The sequence below is a fragment of the Spodoptera frugiperda genome, chromosome 26 (assembly GCF_023101765.2).
Source record: "Spodoptera frugiperda isolate SF20-4 chromosome 26, AGI-APGP_CSIRO_Sfru_2.0, whole genome shotgun sequence".
Lineage (NCBI taxonomy): Eukaryota > Metazoa > Arthropoda > Insecta > Lepidoptera > Noctuidae > Spodoptera > Spodoptera frugiperda.
The window spans coordinates 12,909,933-12,934,918 of NC_064237.1; the positions used below are offsets into that span (position 1 = coordinate 12,909,933).

Sequence of the window (24,986 nt, forward strand, 5' to 3'; positions counted from 1 at the left end):
TTGTTCCGCTATGAAAACACAATCAAGCAAGCCGGGGACACAACAACAGGTTCATAGAACTAAGAAGTTCCACGTGCCACCGTGCTAACCGGATCCTTTGCCTCAAGTTTTAAAACTAAAAACTACTGTTTGATGATTTTTTACCGAAAACTTTGCAATTGAATAAGTGTTGGAGAGCCATGCTTCGGCACGAATGGGCCGGCTCGACCGGAGTGATACCACGGCCTCACAGAAAATCGACGTGAAACAACGCTTGCGTTGTGTGAGTGAGGTTACCGGAGGCCCAATTACACCCCTTCCCAATCCCAGATTCCCCAACAACTCTTAAATTCCTAACCCCAAAAGGCCGGCAACGCACTTGTAACGCCTCTGGTGTTTCGGGTGTCCATAGGCGGCGGCGATTGCTTACCATCAGGTGCTCCGTCAGCATACCGGCTTATATACCATAAAAATACAATAAAAAACACTTTTTCAGCAACACTCACTGTCTTTACCGATGAGTGTTTCGAATTTTCTTTTAATTTTACAAGAAGAAAACAACATACATAAAAACATTACAACTGTCTTTTGTCACATAAGTCTTGTCTATAGGGGATTAACCTATTTTGATCAATGAAAATAGTTCCAGTCTCTAACTATTTTTAAATAAGCTTTGTCATTGCCTATTTGCTTCTAACATTCGTCGTTAGCGGAGTAATTCCGTATGAATTTCATTAGTCTTTTTTGGGAGGGGAATATCATCCAATGACTTCTCCCGCTATGGGCGAGGCGAGAGGGAGTGTCAGACTCTTACTGACTAAAAACCACCTCGTTCCTATACCTGCTCTTAGAGCCGGAGCCCCGGTAACCCGCTAGGTAGTCCGCAGCTCCGGATTAGGTAATTTTATTAGTCTGATGTTTCGACCAGGATGATTTTTTAGATACTTAGATTACACAATTAATAAATAGACTACAGGAACAAGCCCAATACACATTCACGAAAGTAAATCCCGATTGTTTCAAAGAACTAAATGTATTTGATCGCACAACAAAATGAATTGGAACAATTTAAGGTGGTATATGAAAGAATCCATTCCCAATTATAGAAAGAAAATCAGGGCCATGTTTTTATTTTCACCGGTTTTCCCCCTATCCGGTTAACAGAACCGTGTGTCCCTATTATAAGCCACGAACCCGGATGTGGTTAGGAACCGTTATATCATTCATAGTCAATATATATACAGACATACACTATATTTTTAACTAGTATTACACTTACCGCGCGCCTTGACAATTTGTTTCCATTTTGTAAGTAAATATTTTTCATTTATTTTTACAGTGAAGTGTAGTGACTGAAATCAGTGTTCATATGTGTTGTTTTGCAACCTGCATGAAATTGGTGATCTTAATATTCGATTTTGTTTTTCAAAACTGCGGTTTTTTCAGAGGAAATCTCTCTATCTAATGTGACTTTTCATTCTCCAATGCAAATGTAATTTTTGCAAATTTTTTCCTGTACTTTTTTTAATGCGGAAAGTTTTGTTTCTTTTTAAAAGTTTTCCGGTTCAAACATTTTTCGATTTATATGTTAATTCTTTAATGTAAGTTCATGTTCTAAGATGATTCACTTTTACATGCTAATTGTAATAATGTTGCTAATAATACAGGTACATAGTTACTAAAGTGATTTTTGTAAATATGTTATTGTTTAACTAACGTTTCGTTTAAGATCGGGATAAAGTGAATGACTGTTGCTATTATGATCTATGAAACCCTTTAAAAACTACAATATAACAATCACGAAAATTTCCCAACCTCTACCCAACTGGCATCGAATTCAAAAATATAACACCAATTGGCCATTCCATTGAAATAAAGCATTAATTACCACTCAGATTCACCAAAACATACTCAAAAATTCATGCAAAATCATGTTCAACCACACCTCTAGAGTAATTTCCCGGCAACCTGCCGATTCTCTGACAGATTATTTTGTATTCCACGTAGCCGTCAATAATCAAATCACCACCCGAACATCAAACCTGGGAAACTTTGGTTTACATGAACGAAAACTTTTGAGTGAAAAGTTTCAGTTTTCCAAGTACTTTTACTTACACGTGCTAACTTAGAAGCTGACAGCAAATGAAGTAACAGTTAACACCAATAGTGTAGTGAACAGAGTATGAAAATTAAAAATCTAATCAGTCCGTCAGTTAATTAAATACGGTGTTAAGTTTAGGGGGGTCATGTCACGTTACCCTGCAAACTGTAGTCAATCGTGACATCACACGATGATACGACGATCGACACCAAAGAAAGAATATCTGTTCAATGTTTTATATTAATCTACCATGTGGCCATTGAAACAAAAATTCGGAAACTACAGAAGGAAAAAAGCTGCAAGTTATCGACAATGGCAACAATGCGGAGAAACGCAGTGAGCACCCAAATGTAAGCAAACAGCTAGCTTGAACACGAAATACTTCCGACATTAAATTATTAACATTAATCATGTAATTTATTGCATACGAATCTTAGCTTTGAAATAATAAACACAGTTTGGTTTAGAACGATATTAGATCACACATACATAACAACCAGATATGGAATAAAGTTTGCAGATGACTGTGCAGGAATCTAACCCACAACACATTGCTCAGCAGCCACTCGCTTAGACAATGCGCCAAATGTAAATGTACTTTAGTCTATGAGTTTATGAAGATTTTTCCCGGAAACAAGTGCAATAACCTCTGACAAAAACTCATAACAGTGGAGCACTAATAATCCCGGTACCAAATACTAGATACCGATACCGGTTCCAAGTATTCAGGGCATTAGGTCGCCGCTAGTCCGGTCCTCCCGCTAGCCGCTGCACTATAATTATTGTCTATGACCTGACGATGTCTCGTGTTATGCTAGAATTTATGATCAAAAAGTGCAATGTATAAATTAACATATATATAATCTTGTCTGCGATCTCAATAGACGTAATAAAACGAAGCTATGAAGATGTAGACAGAAGTGCATTTCTTAAATGCAATGTCCTCTTTAAAAGATGACTTGTCATTCACCCGGGACTACTTCAGACTTCTACAACCACCAATTAGTGACCAAGGGAACTGAGAATCCAGGGTCAAGTCAAAATTCTCAAAATGTTAAATACAAACTTTAAACTGCCTCGTTGATCTCGGGTTCGATTTGGGGTCGGGAAAATTATTTTTGGCTTTTTCGATTTTCGAAAAATTTTCAGTAGTAACACGGAGTAGTTCTCTGAAATTGTGCCCAGTGTATAGCAATAGGCTCATCACCCCTTGTTACATGGGACTTACACCCCTTGTTTCATTGTACAGTGGCATTACGTGCCGTAATATTATGCAGATCTACTTCCCCCTCGGGGATAAAAGGCGTGACGCAACACACTTTAAAGTTAAGAGATCTCATTTTATTACAAGGGACTCATAGCATAAATACCAATGCAACCTCCACCTATTACTTTAAGCAAAACAAGTCCTATCTTAAAATGCATCTTAAAATCCTGCATCATCGAACTAATAATATACAATTAGAGCACTAGTTTGTCCTAGAATTTGATAAATAAATCCTTGATTACTGTATAGCGGACATCCTATACAACGTCCGGCGTCTGCGCATTTTCTATTCAGATATTCATATATCAAGTCCGGTATCACAGTATAGACGATAGATATCAATTTATTCGTCTGGTAATTCCACATTTGTTTTATCTGTGCACCTATCTACCTATGTGTCACAGATAGCATAAAAAAATTTGATTAGTACATTAGTTGTATTGTGCATGATATTTGATTCTATTTTATTTTTTAATGGTGAGTACCTAATGGAGAAATAATTGAATCTAATCTCTGTCTCACGATTAATGTTTTGCAACAAATTAATGAAAACAAATTTTAATTACCAACCGAAATAAAAGAGTTAGGTTAGTTCATCGTCAAGACTATCAAAAACTAAACTAAATACTTCGTTTTTATACTATTTTTAATTTAATACGATTTTCTTTACTTTCGTTACTAAACTGTCTTCTGCCAAAGGCTTCGATCCTATGGGATAAAAAGTATCCTATCACCCATGTCAGCTCATACACTGTCTGTATACCAAATTTCATCAAAATCTGTTCATTAGTTTCAGCGTCATTGACGAACAAATATGCAGACATCAAAACAAACTTTCACATATAAAGTGTAAATTGTGAAAAGTGATAACGTATACTTATATATTAGATACAGTGTGATAATATAGATAGTGTGATAATATAGCTAACTCTAAGTTACCTAAGGAACCTCAGAAGTTGCAACGTTTTCTGTCCTAAGACTTTAAGCCATAGAAACAATTTAAAACATGAATATAACAGAGAGTAATAAACACAAGCAACCACCATCTTGCACGCGACATTGGCGCGTACGTTTCATTTAAAAATGGCAACTTTCTTAGCGAATTAACAAGAAAGTAAGTGGTACAATGCTAAGAAAAATGAATTTTTCATAATCCTGTAAGAAGGGGATTACTCTGTACAATCCCTGGAGGTTTTACACTGTTACTTGTTTATTGTTCAGCACAGATATGTATTTGGGACTTTTAGTCTTTTCTACAAAAGTTTTGTTTAATACTCAGTGGTGTGTCCCTCTAGTGGACAACTTAGTATGTAAAGCAAAAATCCAACTCAGCTTCTTTAAACTTCACAAGGTTTTTTTATAACTTAAAATTTATATGAAATCATTACCAGATTCCAATTTCCTTTAATTCTTTTTCTTGTGTTACCTTTAAATCTTAGTTGTGTTGATTTTCTAGGTTAGAAATAATTCACTTTAATATCGTTTTAAAACTAAGCCATCGCCACTATCATTTCATGTTAAAAAATTTGACATCAGACGTATTATTAAAATCTTTGCTCATTTTTTTTTCGAAAATCATTGTATTTTTTTATTCAATGTTATTAAAATCTAGTATAATTTACTATACACGTATTTTGTCTTTCAATCATTGTCTCCAAATCCGTCCCTGTTTTACCACTAGCTATAGAATGCGACTTCTCTTCCATTTTTGGCAGGAAAGCTTTCACGTTATTTTCATTATGGTGTAAAGCTTGCTTGGTGATATTTATTATTTTGTGTTATTTAGTAAATGGTGCTGCAGTGACTAAATATAGATATTTATAAAGATATACATACATGCTATGCTTCTTATATCATTGTTAGTGCAACATGTCATATTGTCATATTGATTTACACCATAACCGTACAACGGAGATACTTGACTAGTTTCAAGCTACAACAGGGACTGATATTTACATATGAGCATCGCTGAAGACGCGTAACGTCGCCGCGTCTGCGCACGCTGCTCATGATGAAGAGTCCCTCTGTGACTCAAAACTAGTAGAACTTTTCTCCATTAATGTACGTGAGTAAACCGTCATTTTTAGTTAATTTAGTATGTCTCACGATAGAAATTATAAAAATAATTTCATGTAGTAATAATACAAATATAATATGTCGTGATATTTTATGTAGTGTATGTAATGTAGTATGTACTACAATTTCATACACATGCACTTTAATGTACACTGTATGTTAGCTGTATGTTTTAAACTTTTCCACTTAGTTCGATACTCTCTCGTGTCTGCAAAGTGCCGCTGAATTTTTCAGCCAAGATATAACAAGTGCAGTCTGAAAGTTGACAATGTTTTACCCTCGGGTATTAAAGTGCTGGATACGTTGACTTTAGTTATTCTACTACAATATATCAGAATTTTTAGAGGCACTCTTGATCTTGAAGAAAATTTTTCAAAACTTTTATTTTAAATCTTATTGTAGATTGAATTCGCTACAATTTATTCTTATCGCCATCATTAACAGAGTTTTATTTAAACATGATTTTGCTTTTCCAGCTTAAATTACTCAATGTATCTTTACTTTTAATTAAAACCTAAATGCATTACTGAGAACACCACACTTGATACCTAGACTCAAAACACGGATTTTATTTGTAGATCCAAACATCGACTAATGAGAACAATTTCATTGCTTTTTTTATATCCCAGTCAAATATACAAAGTGAAAAGTACATCACAAGTTTAAGGAAAATCTACTAGAAAATATATACCAAACCTACCGCAATTCTTGCCCATCAAAGATGAAGACAGTTCATTGAACCCGCCGGAGCATTCAGACGAATGCACGCGGTACAATTACGTAAAATGAAGCTAAAATTTGAATTCTTGTTACAAACTAACAGACAAGTATTTAGCAATTTTAATTAGAAACTCGAGCGTCTGGCCAGATATAAAATTAAAAACGATAGCTCAAAAGTTAAGGTTCATTTACGTTTTAATTGGTAGAAGTGGATTCAATTTTGTATTTATACCGTTCGCTCGCACTTTTGGAAAAAGGGAGAAGATGGAGTGGTACTTTCGTGATAGTTCTTTTTGGGGAGTTTTAGTGAATAAAATTGTAAAGGTAATCTTATCGTTTATTAATGGATTTTTACAGATTTTTTTACTACTTCTTTTTCTTTTGTGATTCTCCCATTCCACCGTTTGTCATCCCTTTATTTAGAACGCGTAAAACATTGTATTATTTTCTAGTGTGATATGTTTTTTTTTTACTTGCTTGCTTGACTATAAGTCAGACCCACACTCAGTAGGGACGAATATGATGATGAAACCCTGGGCTACGGGGGCTCAAACGTGTGTGAGAAAAAAATACTTAACTAAACACATTTTTTTATTTCATTTCAGAAATTACAGAAGTTCAATTAATCGATCCCTTTTTTTCGCGTAAAGCATGTGTTCAAATGTTGACAGCAATTTTAAGTAAATTAACGTCATCATAAGGGCTCCCAAACAAGTCCTCTTTTGAGGCTTGAGAGACAGGGTGGTAAAAGTCATTGGATGATTTTCCCCCCAAAAACAAAAGATTAATAGGGGACCCCTTAAAAAAATATTATAAATGGGCCCCACCAAAGCAAGCTACGCTACTGTTACGATGTCAGTATGAAATGAAAATAGCTGCAATTAGAACAGCTTGCCCGATACAGATACAACTTGCACCATTTAAATACTAAACCACTTGCAAATCATCATGTAAACAGGCAGTTACAGTATATTTTGCAATTTTAATTAAGTAAAGTGTCAACTAAGATTTTATGTTATGCGGGGACGTAGAGATTGGCGTTATACACTCGTAGACAGGTTAGATATGAAGTTTGCATGTTTTACGTCGATCTAGTAACTTGTGTTTTACTAATGTCTCTGTAATTGGGTCACTGAGAGTCTACTGGCTTGTTGTTATGCATCTAATACATCTAACTAGTCAATATATATAACTAGTCAATATACATCTAACTAGTCAACACTAAATAAGACTAAATATTACTAAAATACTATACAAAACGAGTTACCATAAAACTAATTATAAAAACATTGTATGATAAATATATTAAAAATAAATACTAAAAATTAACAATAAATATAATATATATACAAATATATAATATATATAAAAATATAATATAGAACATACATAAATAAATACGAATGGAAGCGAACAAGTACAATTATTAATTATTTAATTATAATTAATAAAAATATAATAAAGAAGACCTAATATATATTCTAATATACTACTAAACACATATACACTAGAATATTGAAATTGAAATTACCAAATACTTATTTAATAATTTTAATATGATATTAAATTAACACTAAAAGCCCTTCCTCTCTCCTACGAATTTTATATTTTTTATATTTTGCTGTGCCCGACAGGGTCCATAATTGTGACTAAATACTGTATTTCTAACACCTATGTACATTATGGATGCAATAAACACTTGAATACTTGAATACTTGAATTGCGTTATTTTTTATATTAAAATGAGATATGTTAAATTAACTACGGTTTTAGTCATGTAAATATGATGACGACATGATTTTTTAGCAAATAGGTGACAAGACAACACTTTTACACGTCAATCTCTAAACTAACTAGATGAGGCCGGTATTTTCTATCGGACTACTCTGAAAAGAAATGCCGAAACAAACTCAGAGCAACTCAAAAAAGCTCTACTAGTTTCGAGTCACAGAGGGGTTCTTGATTATGAGCAGCATCCGCAAACGCGGTTACATCGCATAGCCTAATTATTATTGTTAAATTACTAATGGCATATTATTAGGTTTTATTTGTTTTTATTTTATTAATTAACTTTACGTAGATAGGTTTTGACACCACTTTTTAGATATTGAATGAATAAACTCCTTTGCTGTTCTAAACTTCTTTCAAATGCTGAAAAATCTAGACTGTGATATTCGTACCACCTGGGAATTGAAAGCGACGTCTTGTGTTAACTTTCAAACATTTGACAGCAGCCTTTATATGTATGTATGTATATTCATATTATACATAGGTAAAGTTATGTATGAATTGCTTTTCCACAATAGTAGATGGGAAACTTAGATTGCTTTGTTACAGCAGTCACAAGAACTAGTATGAGGTACTAGATACGATTTCTAGGTGGGACTGTAATATATGTAATACTAGCTTCTGCCTGCGACTTCGTCCGCGTTCCCATGGTAAATAAAAGTATCATATTACCCAAGCCAGCCCATACCCTGTCTGTATACCAAAGCCGTTCAGTATTTTCAGTGTGATTGACGGACAAACAACAACAACAACAAGCAAATTTTCTCCTATATACTACTGGCTTCTGCCAGCGGCTTCGTCCTCGTTCCCGTTGGATAAAAAGTATCCTATGTGTTAATGCAGACCGTAATCTATCCCTGTTCAAAATTTCATTCCGATCCCTTCAGCCGTTTTGACATTATTGAGTAACTAACATACACACAAACTCCCGTAAAGTGTCAAGCATTATATTAAAGGGAAATCCAGTTATGACATCTCTTCTTTGTGTTTGCTTCATGAAAAAAACAATAAGGAAGAACTAATTGAATTTCCACTTCTTACTTCTCGAAATATCGTTCAAAAAACTTCCTACGTGACCAATGCAATAACCAGAGCAACAATCGAAAATGCATTATGTAAATACATATATATATATAACTATACTTATATATTTCATTTAAAAAGTAGGTATGCGGTAAAATTCCGTATTACATGGTCGCCGAGTCGCAACAAAAATGCAATATGCATACAAAAAAACCAACAAACAACTTTACCACTTAAAAAATAAGGTGCAATTATCAATAACTGGTGTGAAAATGATAATTTTGTCATTGTATAATCGCTCTATATTGGATTCGAGAACGGGTCCCTGCCAAGGCTGTTGTTTGGTTGCTAAGTGCGGTGTCATACAAAAAGTTGATTTTTTTTTCGCCTTTTTCAACTCAAAATGTGCGTAGCGTCTTAATAAAGAGAGTAAACTCTTAATAATTTTATTAGAGTCTAACCATTTATTTCAACATAGATAAGAAGAAAGGATACGGAAATAACTTTTATTTGAAAAAGAACCGCCTTTTTTTTCGCCGCCTCTATTTTTTAAGTTGGACAATATACCTTAAAATCTTTTCCTACGTCTAAAAAATACTATGCTGAAAATCGTATCAAAGTCGTTTCTCCAAACGCGAGATAATCGTACACAAGCATACATATAGCTCAAACTGAGAAAATTCATTATGAATATTATAAATGCAAAAGAGTATTATTTGTCTTTCTATCACGTTATCGTCGCAACGAAGCGTTTAAATGGTATGATTTTTATGCCTAAATATTAAAGGTGCTAGAGAGCATTAGCTACTTAATTTCCTTTAATTAAATGGGCAAAGACACGGACGAAAGCTAGTATCTAATAAATTAAGTTGATCATTCAAACTGTAGATTTCCTACGAACAAAAAAATTATATAATAACTTTTATTTAAATACTAACTTACCTACATTTTAATGACTCTATGTGTTTTTCACAAAAAAAATATAATTAGTATGCAGATCTAGCTTAATGTCACATTTTTTATCTGATGGATAGTCTTTAGGACATGCTTGATGGCATTGAGATGTCCAGTGAATTTAAAAACGGTCACCCATCCACGGAACTACCTTGGTTAGTGCACCTTATCCGCATGCAATTAATTTATGCAACTAAAGAAAATATATCGCCTCTGAAAAATATATTAAAATATTTCTGAGTGCGACCAAACATTTTAAAGTTTGAAATGAATGTTCGAGTCACATTTCTGGATAAAGTTGTCCTCAAAAACATATGGCGACACGTCGCCAGCGTGCCAGAAGAACACAATTTTGCCCCTTTTTAAAAATGCTCATCCGAATTATAAAAAGCTTCGCATAAAAACGGCATTTTTCTATGTCGGTACAGTCAACAAAAAGAAAATGGGTAATCCATTTTGACGGAACGCCAAAAAAATCCCAAGCACCCACGCTTAAGGGGTAAGTTAGGAGCGACAGCGATTTTGGACACACATTAAGTTAATCTAATTAAGTTTAATTAATAATTATTTTCATTAGTAATAATTTTATTAACATTTACATCTGAACCAAACAGATACGAATAACGATAAAGTTAAGATAATTCGTTTCGATGTCATTCCAAAGATTTTTTGAAAATTTCTCTGTAGTAGCACTGAGTGTGCCCTGTATATGGCAATAGGCTCACCCCCCCATTACATGGAACTTATAACACAATGCCGTAATGTGCACCTCTGCCTACCCCTTAGGGGATAAAAGGCGTGACGTTGCTTTTTTTATTCCGAAGACTAGTTTAAAAAAATGTCTACCAAAAACAAGATCATAAAAACAATTTATTTCTTGAACAACTCATTTCTAAAAAATCATAAATAAGAATGCAATTTATTGAAAAATACTTTAAATAAAGTCGAATGTTTTGTTGTACATGGTACTTCCTACTCGTGTATTCGATGACGTAAATCGCTTCAGTTGACATCATACACATCTTGATCCAATCTCTAACGTCACACTTATCAAAATTGATTGAATGGATCATTATGTACCGTTACTTTGATCCATCGGCACGAACTAGTCCCGATTTTGGGCCACAATGATCCATTTAACGAACGAATGAGTTGAACGATTATGATGTTGGAATGTGACTGATGAATGAAGTTTAATCGTAAAAATGATTTGTTCCGTAATAATATTGTCTGGTAATATAATGTTCTAGGTGCGACAAAAGACTAGTTTTTGATGCACCTTTTAAAATGTCACTCATAATTATTATAATTAGTGACCCTCCACAATGTGCAAACCAAATAAGGTAATGATTAATAAATATATCTCCGATTATAAAAATGACAATGACTTCACTTTTGGCCAGACTTCAGACAAGACTATAAATTATTTCTTGTATAAAATATTTCCGTTAGTGACAGACCACAGACTGATAGACAACTCACAGCCAAAATTACTAGACCAAGGAAACTGAAACTTGGCGTGTATGTTCCTTAAGGAGTGTAGGGGAGAGGTTTTCCCTAAATATAAATTCATACTTAACGGAAAAATCGGCAATTACCTGTACCTGTAGAAGCTAGTTATTTAATCCTCATACTCATTTCGAATTGCCAATTTTATTACCCATATATCTATATTTAAGTTTGTAAGTAAACGAGCAGACGGATCACCTGATGGTAAGCAATCGCCGCTGCCCATGAACACCCGAAACCAGAGGCGTTACAAGTGCGTTGCCGGCCTTTTAGGGTTTAGGAATAAAGATTGTTTTGGAATCGGGGATTGGGAAGAGGGGCCTCAGGTAACCTCACACGACGAATTTTCGAAATTATTGTAATAATTTCATTTAAGAATGTCTTAAAAAGAAAAGCAATAAAACATCAATTTTAATTACCCATTCATTCGAACACAAACATGATCACAATGATGCAAGTGAACACCAAACAAAAAATGACTGACAATATAATTTAAGAAATGCATCAACATTCAGGTCATTTCGTGATGTGTTACCGATAAGCGGGCAACTGTGTCGCAACAACTTCTTGTTTTGATAAAGACTGGCTTCTGGATTTTGGTGCTAAGGCACATATAACGTATGGTCTTTGAGATAAGATTAAGCTGCATAAGGAAGTATTTTAAATCATCTTCACATTAAGTGTGTAACAGTAGTAGGGACATAATTTAAAATGTCAGAGTGACTTTAATGCAACTTTGTTATTAATATTTCTTCTTCCTTATTTTGGATTTTTTTTAAAGAAGGCTTCACTATTTTAGTCTTAAACCAGTAGTCTACTGTGGAATATATCTCATTTGTGTCATTAAGCTACAAAATACAATGTGCCTTTAGGTGTATCTACGTATTATTGTTGTGTGTAAGAACAATCGAGAGTTCCCTTTTAGTTTAGGAAAACTACCCACAACACGCTTTTGAAAACATATAGAGTGTATTACTAAAATACACAACATTAACTGCCAATTTGACTGCACGGTTAACGGCAACGTGTACTCTATGGTATCACATATAACTGACTGTGTCTGGGCAACTGGCTGCCACGCAACGAATAGCGGATTCGATTCCCGCACCGAGCAACTCTTTGTGTGATCGTTGTTTCAGGTCTGGGTGTCATGTGTATGTGAACTTGTATGTTTGTAAACCTACGACACAGGAGACAATCTTAGTGTGGGGTAACGTTTAAAAAAAACCTATAAAATAGCCCTGAAATCTACCAAAATAACGCCCAATACTCGCTTTTGTGAGTATAAGAACAGACTGGTACGAGTATCCACCATGAAATATAGTCCTTAAGACCCCGCTCTGAGTTACACGCTTGAACACTTTCATTTAAAGCTGCGGTGACACAGGATATATACTGGCAATAGTTTATGTCGAACACTCTCCCTAGTTCCTTGCGTTTAGACTAGCGATAAATCGAGAACACGTCTCGCAGCGAATTCTAGAACAAAGTGTTTGAAAATTTAAGTTTCATTTTATATGCATTCCAGAAAACGGTTAAAATTAATATTGTACCAAAGCTTCAATGCTAAAGTTAAAGTTCTCAATTGGGGTATGTAGTAGCCACTAGATGTCCACTGCTGAACATAGGCCTTTGATAAAAAATATGAAATACATAATTTCATATATATACATATTTCACAGAATAACATCCTTTACCACCTATATTTCCAGTTTCCAGTTACATATTGGAAACACAAATAAGACTAAGACTTTATAACTGACCATCTAAAGCGGCAAACTTCGTATCGCTTCAAAATTATGTTTTCTCACCTTTTAGACCTGCCCTGGACTTCCACAAATAATTATTTCCAAAATGAGCCAAATCGATCCAGTTGTTCTCGAGTTTCGAAAACAATTGACTTTTATATATAGAGATTAATTAGCTAATTAAATTACGAATCACAACCCGCTACCGCTTATGACTCGCGCCACGTATTTAATTGTTCGTTTCGTGTTACAGTTAGTAACTGTACCGCCACAGTTTCGGTTCGTCTGGTTTTTTTTTTAATTACCAGAACCACCGTCCACGCGAAGACATTGCATCGTGGATCCAATTTTTTTTATTTTATTTATAAATTTAAAATTCATTAGTGTGTTGTACTTGAGTTGATGGTGTTGACTGTACTTTTTAAAATGTAATTTCCTTGTTGGGACAGTTAATCACTGGTTATTTGGAATATGTAGAATGGATTAAATGGGTAAAATTAACTAAAAAAAAAAAAACATGGTTTACTCACGCTCTACTTGTTTCGAGACACAGAGGGACTCTTAATTATGAGCAACGCAGACGCGGTGACGTCGCGCAGCCTACAGACCGACCGTGATTTTTTAGTTAATAAAGTATTTTGTATGTCCCACGATAGTTATTATAAAAATGGATAAAATCTTTCAGTGTATTTAGCCCGATGTATGCGGGAATCAACTCTGAAACCCTGTTCTCGACATTCTCACCACAACAGCTCGACCAACAAACTAATACACAAAAAATACAATTTAACAAAAACCTAATTCGCTCAAAGTGCGCAAAAAGTCCCAGACGTAGGACACTGAAAGTACTAGAAACGTTTGTTTGAAATAATAAGAGAGCTACTTGCACAAACATGTTTTTGCCACTCCATCTGTATCTAAATCCCAAATGAAAACAGACAATTCAGTATAAATTATTCCACAAAATCTAACAGACTAAAAGGTTCTAAAATAGTACTCAAAATGTTCTAGAGAACAACTGTTTGTATTGACAAATGACCTAGTACTCTAATTTGCGTCTAGACCGGCCTAATTAGTGGCTCAATCTACGCCTATCTTATTTATGTATACAATTTATTTTAGGTCTTCTTTCAGTCTGTTGAGCCTAGGTTTTAAAGCTTTAAGTAACTTTTTAAGACTAATGAATTTGTTATCTGTCAGCCTCGTTGGCTGTAAGTGCTTAGAAGTACGGTTGCCGAAGAAGAGGTAAATTTTGAGATTAGGGTTTTATTTTGAGAGGGGAAAATCATTCAATGACTTCTCCCGCCTTGAGCGAGGCGAGAGTTGGTGTCACTCTGTGACTCTTACTGACTAAAAACCACCCCGTTCCTACTCCTGCTTTTCGAGCTAGAACCCCGGTAAACCCGCTAGGCAGTTCGCAGCTCCGGGTCGACATCAGCCCTACTGGGCCCCATCTGTGGTGGTCTGATAGCTCTTGAAGCGCGCGCGATTATCAGGACCTGGGTGACCCAATACCCCTTGCTCAGCAGTCAGTATACGATGTAATTTCGAAAAATCAATAATATTTTTAATAATAATTAATTAATAGAGAGACCAACAAAACAATCAACCCAATACCATAATTATTATTACCATCCAAACTAAAATACATCTTCATTCAATTTCAGATACACAAAATGTCACAGAACTGCAAAGCTTCATACGCCGCGGCGACCACTCGGGACGCAAATAACAACACGCTGTATCATGGAGGCACTGGACAAGGATTCGGAGGGAGGAGCTACGGTCCTCCTGGAGTCACCACTAAAGCTACAGTAAGAATTTTTATCATTAATACCAACAGCTTTTGACAGTCTACTGCTGGACTATCGGCCTCCTTGTCATAGGAGTGGTTTGGCATCCTATACATGCTTAGCAGGCGGGTTGGGGAACTTAGAGATCACAGTACAAGATTAGGTTTATGAGAAAGCGCTCGGTCTCTACGATCCCCACGAAAAGAGTAGGGGTTAAAAAAAAGGTGGTGACAAATGTTCTAATTCTACTCTGTCGTCATGTCTCGGAACTCAAGATCCCGTGTTAATAATTACTATAAATTGACTAGCTTCTGCCTACTACGGGATAAAAAGTATCCAAGTCAGCTCATACTCCATTCCATTAAAATCTGTTCAGAAGTGTCAGCGCGATTGATGGACAAATATCCAAACAGATAAACTTTCACATGTATAATATTAGTGTGATATCTTACAAAGGCAATAGATCTAAAAACATCGGTAAAATTACTCGCCCAATAACGTCCATGTAAAAGAAATATTAAATACATACATACAACATACTCATACATAATGTATGGAATGTCTGAGCAAGTTGCGAAGTCACTTCGTCTATGTACGGATGTTCGCTTCACTGAGTAATTGTAACACATATAAAGTAGATATACTATATGTTCAGTATATTTCAAGAGGTAAATTATTATTGTATATTGATTGCCTACTTGACTTCGAGGTTGAAATTATTGTAGCTTAATAAATGATCTTGATTTAACTTCTTTCTTATCGTCGAGGTAATTACCAGGCCATGACAGTGCGCTGCTAGACTATAGACCATCTATCTATTCTAGGGTTCTACCCTGATAGCAGGGTTTGCCATAGTCCAAAGTTTGGTAGGAGGTTCCACATAAAAAGTAACTGTGTTTGGAAATAGCAAATCGTATTGGCACGCCTTTTATCCCCAAAGGAGTAGGCAGAAATGCACATTATAGCACGTAATGCCACTGTATATTTCACAATTTGTGTTACAAGTCCCATGTAATAGGGTGTGAGCCTATTGCTATATACTGGACACAATTCCAGAATCCGTGCTACTATTGTTTGTGATATATTTATGACAGTTTAGAATGTTTAAATTCTAATTGACTAAGTAACTACAAATGAGAGACTATTAATCTGCAATTGCATTTATCAATCTTTGCCTGATTCAGTACCGTAATGGATCCAGAGAAACACTTCCCATTAACTCAACAAGACTACATACCTCATCATAAAAAATAATCTCATATAGTACCCAAAATTAATAACAAAACAAAAAGAAACAATAAAAGAACTCTCTCCCCTTTTATCACCATAACAGTACTATTACATAAAATGCAAAATTTTAATCACTACTTGGAAAGTCGGTCAAAAATGTGTAACAACATTTTTATTGAACCAAAGAAATGATCCAGATTCCGTAATTTTTATATGCGTTGGCGCATTACACATGTAGAATTGACTGTATGGTTATACGGCTACATGGCCATATAGCCAAAGATTATAATTATCGAATGTGGAGCACTGAGCACCCGACGTCGATCGACCACTTATTAATTTAACTGTTAAGGCCAAGTTTTTGGGTCGAAATAACGAATGCACTTAAAATATGGAGGACTTTTTCATTGTCATTGTTTTATACTCAACATTATTGTTTTATGTGCCTAATTTCAACTTGTATCACTTAAGTAATGAATGTAACATAAGCGATTCTTTCTAAAACTTAACTTCAAGAAACGAACATCTTGAACAGCGTACCAAGCTGTACATACACAAAAAAATGGCTTCAATTATTCTTCTTGTATCTATAATTATGATTGTTAAAGAGTTTGTTATAATTCTTTAAGAAATAAATACGTCAACCGGGTAAAAAAACAAGAGATTTTCCGTATCCAAGTTAAGCGTTCCTCTCGTTAATCAATCACAATCTACACTGATAAGCATTAGGACCAAAATAGCGAAGCCTGGAAAAACCCTCAAGGAAATAACAAGCTCAAATGACCCAGAACCACCACCACGGGACAATTAACAAAAATTATCCAGAAATAACAATTAATCACTAACAAAATACTCCCACACTAATTACTATTAAAACAAAAATAGTTTCGGTAAACCGTAAATCGATGCCCACCTTAACAGACCTTGCTCAGTGGGACACAAAGATAATGGTGTGCCTAATTGCGGCCGTTCGTTTCGACACGATCCAATTTCCAGCACTTGCGATCTTTTTGGTGAAATTTTCGATCCGGAATTGAGCTGTTTAATGATGGGTAGGGACTGGATATGAATACGATAAGTGCATGACAATGTCGGTGAAAGAAAACATCGTGAGGAAACAAGGGCTTATAATTTCTAATTATAAGTTTGAAATTGCCAACCTGCATTGAGTACGCGTGGTGATTATTGTTCAAACCTTCTCCGCGAAAAGAGGTCTTTGGTCAGCAGTGGCCACTTATACTTGACGAGGCAATTACTCGTCGCAAGTACCACTGAATGAGCAGCAGCTTTCTTCCTTCCACAGAAATTTTCGGTGACTGAAGTCCGATCTCCAATTGTCTGCCAAACATGAGCAGCAATAAACCCTATTTAAAAGGGAGAAAATTGATTTTGATAAACCCTTATACCAGCTAATACTGATGAAGACTATAGAATCTAAACTATTTGTTTGTACTGATCTATTTCGTTATCATCATTTTCGATAGTTTCATTAATTTTAATATGTATTTACTTTAGCTAGCTCTAAAACTATTTGCACCACTCGAAGGTTCGACATTTAGATAACCATGCTAAAAAGTTGCACTTAGAAAACTAACCAACAAACAAGACTATCAAGAATCTAACATATTTGCCTTAGATATTAATAATACAGATTGCATTACTTGGACACGACAACCTGAGAGTGCCCACTTAGGTTCATACATGTCATTGAGGAGTAGAAACTCTTCAGCCATAGATGGTAGGGCCCACTTTCCATCAGGTCGACTACTTTCGATCTGGTTAGCTTACCTGGTTATGTGTTTTGCTATCAATTTCTAAATTAATACGGGTTCTATGTAGCAATTTTTCAAATAGCGAAATGACAGATGCTTTTTCTCTCAACATTTTATGGAAGGGTATATAAGTAACATCTGCATTAGAGTATGGCAAAAGGAATGCTTCAAAATCATTACAAATGGCATTATAACCACCAGTGTCAAGTGTTGACAGTTATACTTTTGCAGAGTAATCTAACAATAACTCTTTACTTAACGACAAAAGAACACTTGTGTCCCATCCCTGAAACCTTAAAACCAAGGAGGTAGTAATCGCATTTAAAGTAACCATTAATTTACCCGTAGCTACTGTCGCGTGGATAGGTGTAACTTGGAACCCAGCCAGGATACATAGCCATCACCTAAAATAAATTAACGGTTGAAATCTAATTAATACTGAAATACACCGTTAAGCGTATAAAAAATGTCCAACACTCCAATTAATCAATTCGCAATAGATAATTATAAGGAAACATTTGTATTTTTGCAGCAAATGACAGCGAAAGTGCTTTTCGGAGGATCGACGATCAACGACCTCACCAAAAGGCAAGAGAAGGCGGAGCGGGAAGTGCGGCGGACACATTAGCGACATCTAGACTCAGGTGCGTGAAACTTTTCTGTTGTAGTTGACTGTTTTGTTGCCTAGATGGCGTTAGGAGTTGGAGGCTCTTAAAAGCTTTCAAGCTTTTTAAATTTTGTGTGCGGCTATAGATGGCACTAGCTACTAGTATTTTAATTAAAAGCTATTTTAATAATATAATTATATCATACAGATCATTAATTCTCAGCTTAATTAATCTACTCAATTATCGATCATATATCGAAAATTAATAAAAAGAACAACTACTTTATTTGTTTATTAGGTAGCTTTGATTGATTATTTAACAAATTCAATAGTAATAATGTACTTAAAAAAAAACTCACACAATTTGACAAATTCATGTTTCATCATGTTTGTTTTACATTACACGCTTTAAATGTAATACTAATACTTATTTTTCAAATTCCAGGCGCTGCATATGTGATAAGAAAGTCTTGGAAGCTAAGGAGTGATCTCGGAAGACAGAATTTATGTCCATAATAAATATTTTTATATACATTTTGTATTGCTAATAAGAAATTATCAATATTTACACGTACCACTGATTCTAGAACATTTTCTTTGGTCTTGGAATACCTAAGATGCTGTGTCAAGTAAAAACATTTTCAAAATTCGTAATTAAATCATCAAACCTAGTGTTAAGAACAGTCTAGAATACAATAGGTGCTACTCTTGTTGTAATATGGGATACATAACAAAAATGTATTCAAGTATTTATTTCATCCATAATGTACACAGGTGTTGGAAAATACAGTATTTAGTCACAATTATGGACCCTGTCAACAGCAAAATATAAAATTCGTAGGAGATTGTAAAGTATGTAAAGAGTTTCCTACATTTTTCTAGGTATCCCCTAGAGATTAGAATTTGGTAACAGCGCCATCTAGAATCAGTGTTATGTATAAAATTTATTAATTATAGATAGTTTTTAAAAGAGTTTGTTAAATAAGAGTATGTATAAAGGCCATTAGAAAATGATTGTTTCCTAAATACCCGCCTTCTTATGATTTTTTTATCGAAATTTTAATAAAAAAAATATATTTTTTATAATTAATCGTTTTAGGTTTTAATATATTCCTTGTGGTTTAACTATAAGATTTTTATACTGAACAAAACATTAATAGCAAAAAAATTTTATTTTGGAAAAAGAATTGATAAACATGTAATAAACCTTGGAATTATACTCTACATATACGTAGTTGTAACTTTTACAACAACGGAGGCTTTACGAAACCGTTTATTTATTTAAAAACAACTAAAATAAATAAATATAACAAAAAATAAATTGCAAAAAATAATTAAGTTTATTTACATTTATTTTAGCTCTAATTATAACAATTATTATTGATAAAATAAACACAACAACATATTGTTGATAATGTCACAACACATATCTGTGATCTGTTGTTTTTTTAAGAGATTTTATATTTTTTAATTATGTAATTTAGATTTTATTTTTATACTTACTAACAGAGTGAACCAGTTTTTAATTAATTATGAGGACAGATATTATATTATAGACTCCTGATTGTAAACGCAATCTCCGAGCTGGTATCTTGAGTTCGATCTTTTAAAACGAGTTTTTCTTAGACGAAGGATTTTTAAGGGGGAAAATCATCCCCAATTTCTTTTCTCGCCTTGGGCGAGGCGAGAGAAGGGTCAGACTCTTACTGACTAAAAACCATCTCGTTCCTACTTCTACTCTTTGAGCCGGTAAAGCCGCTAGGTATTCCGTAGCTCCGGGTCAGGCATCAGCCCTACTAAACCCCATCTGTGGTGCTTCAATGGCTCTTACTTAGACAAAAGATTTAAATTTCAAATACTTAAATTGCAAAAACTTTGCCTTTAAGAAATGCAAATCCCGCGAAATTGGGGCTGACGCGACATCTCACAAGATTATAAAAATCAAATTCTACTATTGATTTGTATGTTTTGTTGCAAATAATCCTACAATTTGTATACATATTTTTTACTATTTTTATTTATTTTTACGATCTTTTCTCGAAAATTGGAACAAAAGAATTTTGACTAAAGCTATGCGGACAAATTTGGAAGCAGAAGCTAGTCTAGAGATCTCGATGATCGAGATTGCATTCCCTAATTGACCTCTATTTCTTTAAGACCAATAACGCAACTAGGTAAGTAACATTACCTACACCTTTGTTTTACTTCATAGACAATGTTATTGTACACGAAACAAAATCTGCAAATATTGAAGACACTTTTTCCCTAAATAATAGAGCAGATAATTACAATGTCATTCAACTAAACGCTTGCCTACATTATCTCCATTGTGCACTTTGTATCGACACTTTGTAGTAACAGAGTCGTGATGAACTTCTTCAACACGAAATAAATCTAAACTCTACGTTTACAGAAACCTGAAGGACACAAAAACACCTGAAGCGTATCTAAACCGCATTAGTTTCAGTAAAATCAGTTAAAAAAAACTTAACTCAGTCGTCAATTTGCAAAAGATTGAAGTAAAAACTCAATGTAGTGATTCAGAACAAGTCTAATTCCAAATAAGTAACTAGAGGACCGCTATAAAACGTTTTATTTTTAAACAAAACGAGGATACTTGCAATATTTTTCCACGAATTATTTTGTAGACTAGCAAGTCAGTCGGTCATCGCACTACCTGAAGGATTTTATACAATCCACATTGTACCGAATAAATAAAGTAAAAAGAAAATCTTGGAACCAACCATTAGACTATAAGACAGAGAAACCATTGCATAAAAAACTCATAGTACATCATTTATCAAATGATCGCGGTCATGTAGTAAATTATTAACTTTCCGTCGTATGATGTATCGAGATTAAATCTTTAAAATAAGTAATTTAATCTAACATAGAAAAGGACGTTTTTAATATCCATAAATAAAAGGAGACACCTGCAAGACTCGATTATTATATTCAGTCAACTAGACCACCTGTACCTATACAACATAGAGCCACTTTTATGTAGAATGTATCACTTATATTTCTTTTACTTCACCTACCACCACATATAAGTCCTCCAGTACCTCGCCACGGGGCGCGATCTCCAGGTCTTATTTTTATGATTTATGCAGTATCTTTTAATTAACCTAAAATAAAAGTCTTTCACACATCCCAATAAACGTCGACTCATCAAAACCCGTAATAGAGAATAATAATCATAAACTATCTAAATAGAAACCTGATCTACACGAATAAAGACAAGATAAATTGAAACTGACAAAAAACTATACAACAATTGATTAATAGTTGCTATCAATTTATTTCCTCTTTTTGTCCACGCGTACAAATTTCAGACTGAATGCGGGATGATTCATAGCTTCTGTCGTATCGGCGAAATCAGTTTGGAGGATCAATATCACGTTCGTATACTTTGATAGGGTAGGTGTCGGTGTAATAGACATAAATACTGATGAAAACTACTGTAATGGGTATGCTAAATTAATAATGATATTATGATACTATTGCCATGCTCGTCTTGTGGGTATTGTAAGAACTGACTAAGGGATTACACTTTAGGGTACAGTGGGTAAAGTTCTTTAAGAAAAGGAAGAGCCTCCGACCAGGCGCGGTGATTGTGTGAAGTTGTTCTTAAGGATTTTCTCACCATGTTCATCCACGCATGTGCGATATAGCATATGTGTCATCGATCATCTATGCGGCCTTTGACAGAGAAGAGTCACCAGCGCTCCCTTATAAACCTGAACATTTTTAACTGTGATCTTCAACCCCTACTAAGGGTGGAAATTGTGGAAATTACTATACCTACCCTCCTATGTAGGGAAGTTGTTAGGGTTTAATATGGACATTTGACAATGATGATGAGTGAAATTACTATTAAATTTTAAGATCGAACTCAAAAGAACTAAAATAACCGAACCGAAGTTGGGAGTTTCTTAAGAGTACATTTAATGGTATACTTGAATTGATGTTTTAATAGAGATTATAAAGAGGCATCATAGAAGTGAAAATAGGATTAAAAATCTGATGCCAGTGTTATAGAGAGATATTTTTAATTTTTGTACTTTTTTAGAAATTAAATAACATTGTTTACGAATTTTTGTTTTATTTCCGTTCTATTTAGTTCTAAACACAAGCACAATTCCTGACATCATGTTATAAATTCTTAAAAATCTGAAACGTCCTAAGAGAACTATAATAAGTACTCTGCTCCTCGGTTCCAAAAACATTTATTACAACCACATAACAAAAGAGGTAGCATAATGTCTAAGAAAATTAAACACATATTACCAAAGAAACAAAGTTCATATTTCCAAAAAAAAAACAATTCAAATATTTTCAGACTTTACTAAGGCTTTCGACTAGAGATGACCCTAACCTGTTTAGTTTGTTGCAAATTGATGCAATCACTATAACACGATGGCAAATAATTTAACCACCATGATATAGTTACGGCATTTCAATTTACAATTCAAACTTGGCCAGGGTGTCGAAATCTCTAGTTACCCACGTCTGAAAATACTTGTCCGTCATACAGGTTGCGCAAGCGCACCTTGGTCGTTAATAGTTTACGTTGTGCACATATCAAAAACTGTTTTGCATTGTTCATTAAGGAAATTTTAGTTTTGTGATTGATTTGAAAATTGTCTTCTTGTTAGAATGTTTTTAGTGAAATGGTTACTATAGAGATAGCTGGTGTTCATCGAAGGGTCGCAAGCACGACTGTCAAGCATTATGTCTTGGATTTCCAAATATTGTATGAATCCCAATCATACATGGGGACTCAAATTCACTTAAATAAGCATGTATAAGATAACAGGGTTAGCCCCTTCTGGCATAACACCTCGAAATCATTAGATATGATTAAACAAATTGCAACATAAAATATCAATATTCTTTAGATCACAAACTACTGACTGACTTTTAAAAGACGTCAATCAGGAAGATGTCTTGGTTGAAGCGAGAGGGTGATTCAGAGTCTTATTGACTAAAAACCATCCCGTTCTTACTCTTGCTTCGAGTCAGAGCCCCGGTAATCCGCTAACTCGTCCGCAGCTCCGGCACAAACACTGACCATCTACCAACCGGTTGTTTATCTATACTACCAAAATACAAAAACACATCATAAAAAGGTTCCTGACCGCAATAACAACTGTCAACGTATGACAAATGACTATCAACCAAATTGCATGTCCCGTTCCAAGAACTAATGGTTTGTTTGAAATATTCTCAAGAATTAGTGACAAAAGCTTTATCATTATGTCCCAAAGGTCTTTCACCGTTGGGCTAAATCGTTCATGTCCGGCTTGACATATAAGTGCTTGGAATCGTATAGAATAGTTCTGCCTTAGGCACTTTGCTGGCTATTGCACCGTTGCGAACATCAGAACGTTGGATTATTTATTTTTGTTTTGAATTTTCTTTCTGGTGTATTGATTTTTAAGATTTTAATGATGGTTTTTCGCTCTCTTAACTATAAGCTACTTTACTCAATAAATATAACAAAGTTACAGTAGGTAATTCAGAATTTAAGATTTGAACTTAATGATTTATATTAGTTTAATGTTTCGACACATGACCAGTGACAGATGACAGACGTCGCACATAGACGATCGACATATAAATGACATAATTATGAACTTTAGATGCGAATAAACATGAATAGAAAACCGCAACGAACAGCAGTTATCACCTCGCCTGGTCGGAGGATCCTGCTTTTCTCAGGAAACTTTACTCTATTCCCTAAAAATGAATTAGCTTCCATGAATGGCTGAAAATTTTAAACTATATCCCTACCTACAATAACTGTAGAACAACGTCACGCCTCTTCATCCCCGAAGGGGTTAGGCAGAGGTGCACATTACGGCACATAATGCCGCTATACAATGTACACCATTTGTGTTAAACTCCCAAGTAATAGGAGGTGGGCCTATAGCTGTATACAGGGCACAATTCCAGACTACATGCTACCACTGAGAAATTTTTCGAAAAACCGAAAAAAGCCCAACCTTAGTTCGCCCGACCCGGGAATCCGAGACCCCGAGACCTCTTGTCCGGCAGTCGCACTTGCAACCACTCGACCAACGAGGCAGTCGAGTCGAGGCTGTAGAGTAGAAATAAACAACCAAATTCAGGAAAAATTACTCGTAAACTCCAAATTATATTCTTAACCGCGTACCAACTCCTCAGACATAACCACGTCTCGTTGAAAGCAGCACGTGATCACCTTTAACACCATCTTCAGAAACCGCAAATCAACTGGATGGGCACAAAAACCGATCGATTACCTACAAATGAAACAAGTGCTGATCAAAACAACAATGCAGTAACGGACACGTCAATTAAACTAACGTTTTTGACCACAGACAGTTTTGATGGTAAAAAAATACCTCTATTCGCATGTGTAGGTACTTTTATGG

At 34.7% G+C, this 24,986-nt stretch overlaps 1 protein-coding gene and 1 long non-coding RNA gene across 2 annotated transcripts in view; one reads left to right on the forward strand and one right to left on the reverse strand.

The window, feature by feature from the left end:
• Nucleotides 1-22,663, forward strand: part of LOC118264515 (uncharacterized) — a 37,411-nt gene extending 14,748 nt beyond the window's left edge. The window contains exons 2-4 of the mRNA XM_050704908.1: nt 14,833-14,979; nt 18,493-18,604; nt 19,013-22,663. Of these exons, the coding sequence (XP_050560865.1) occupies nt 14,842-14,979; nt 18,493-18,588 (234 nt within the window). The 5' untranslated portion in view covers nt 14,833-14,841 and the 3' untranslated portion in view covers nt 18,589-18,604; nt 19,013-22,663. The remainder of the gene's footprint in view (nt 1-14,832; nt 14,980-18,492; nt 18,605-19,012) is intronic.
• LOC126912499 (uncharacterized) overlaps nt 1-24,986 on the reverse strand; it is a 235,454-nt gene that overhangs the window by 37,536 nt on the left and 172,932 nt on the right. The window lies entirely within an intron of this gene.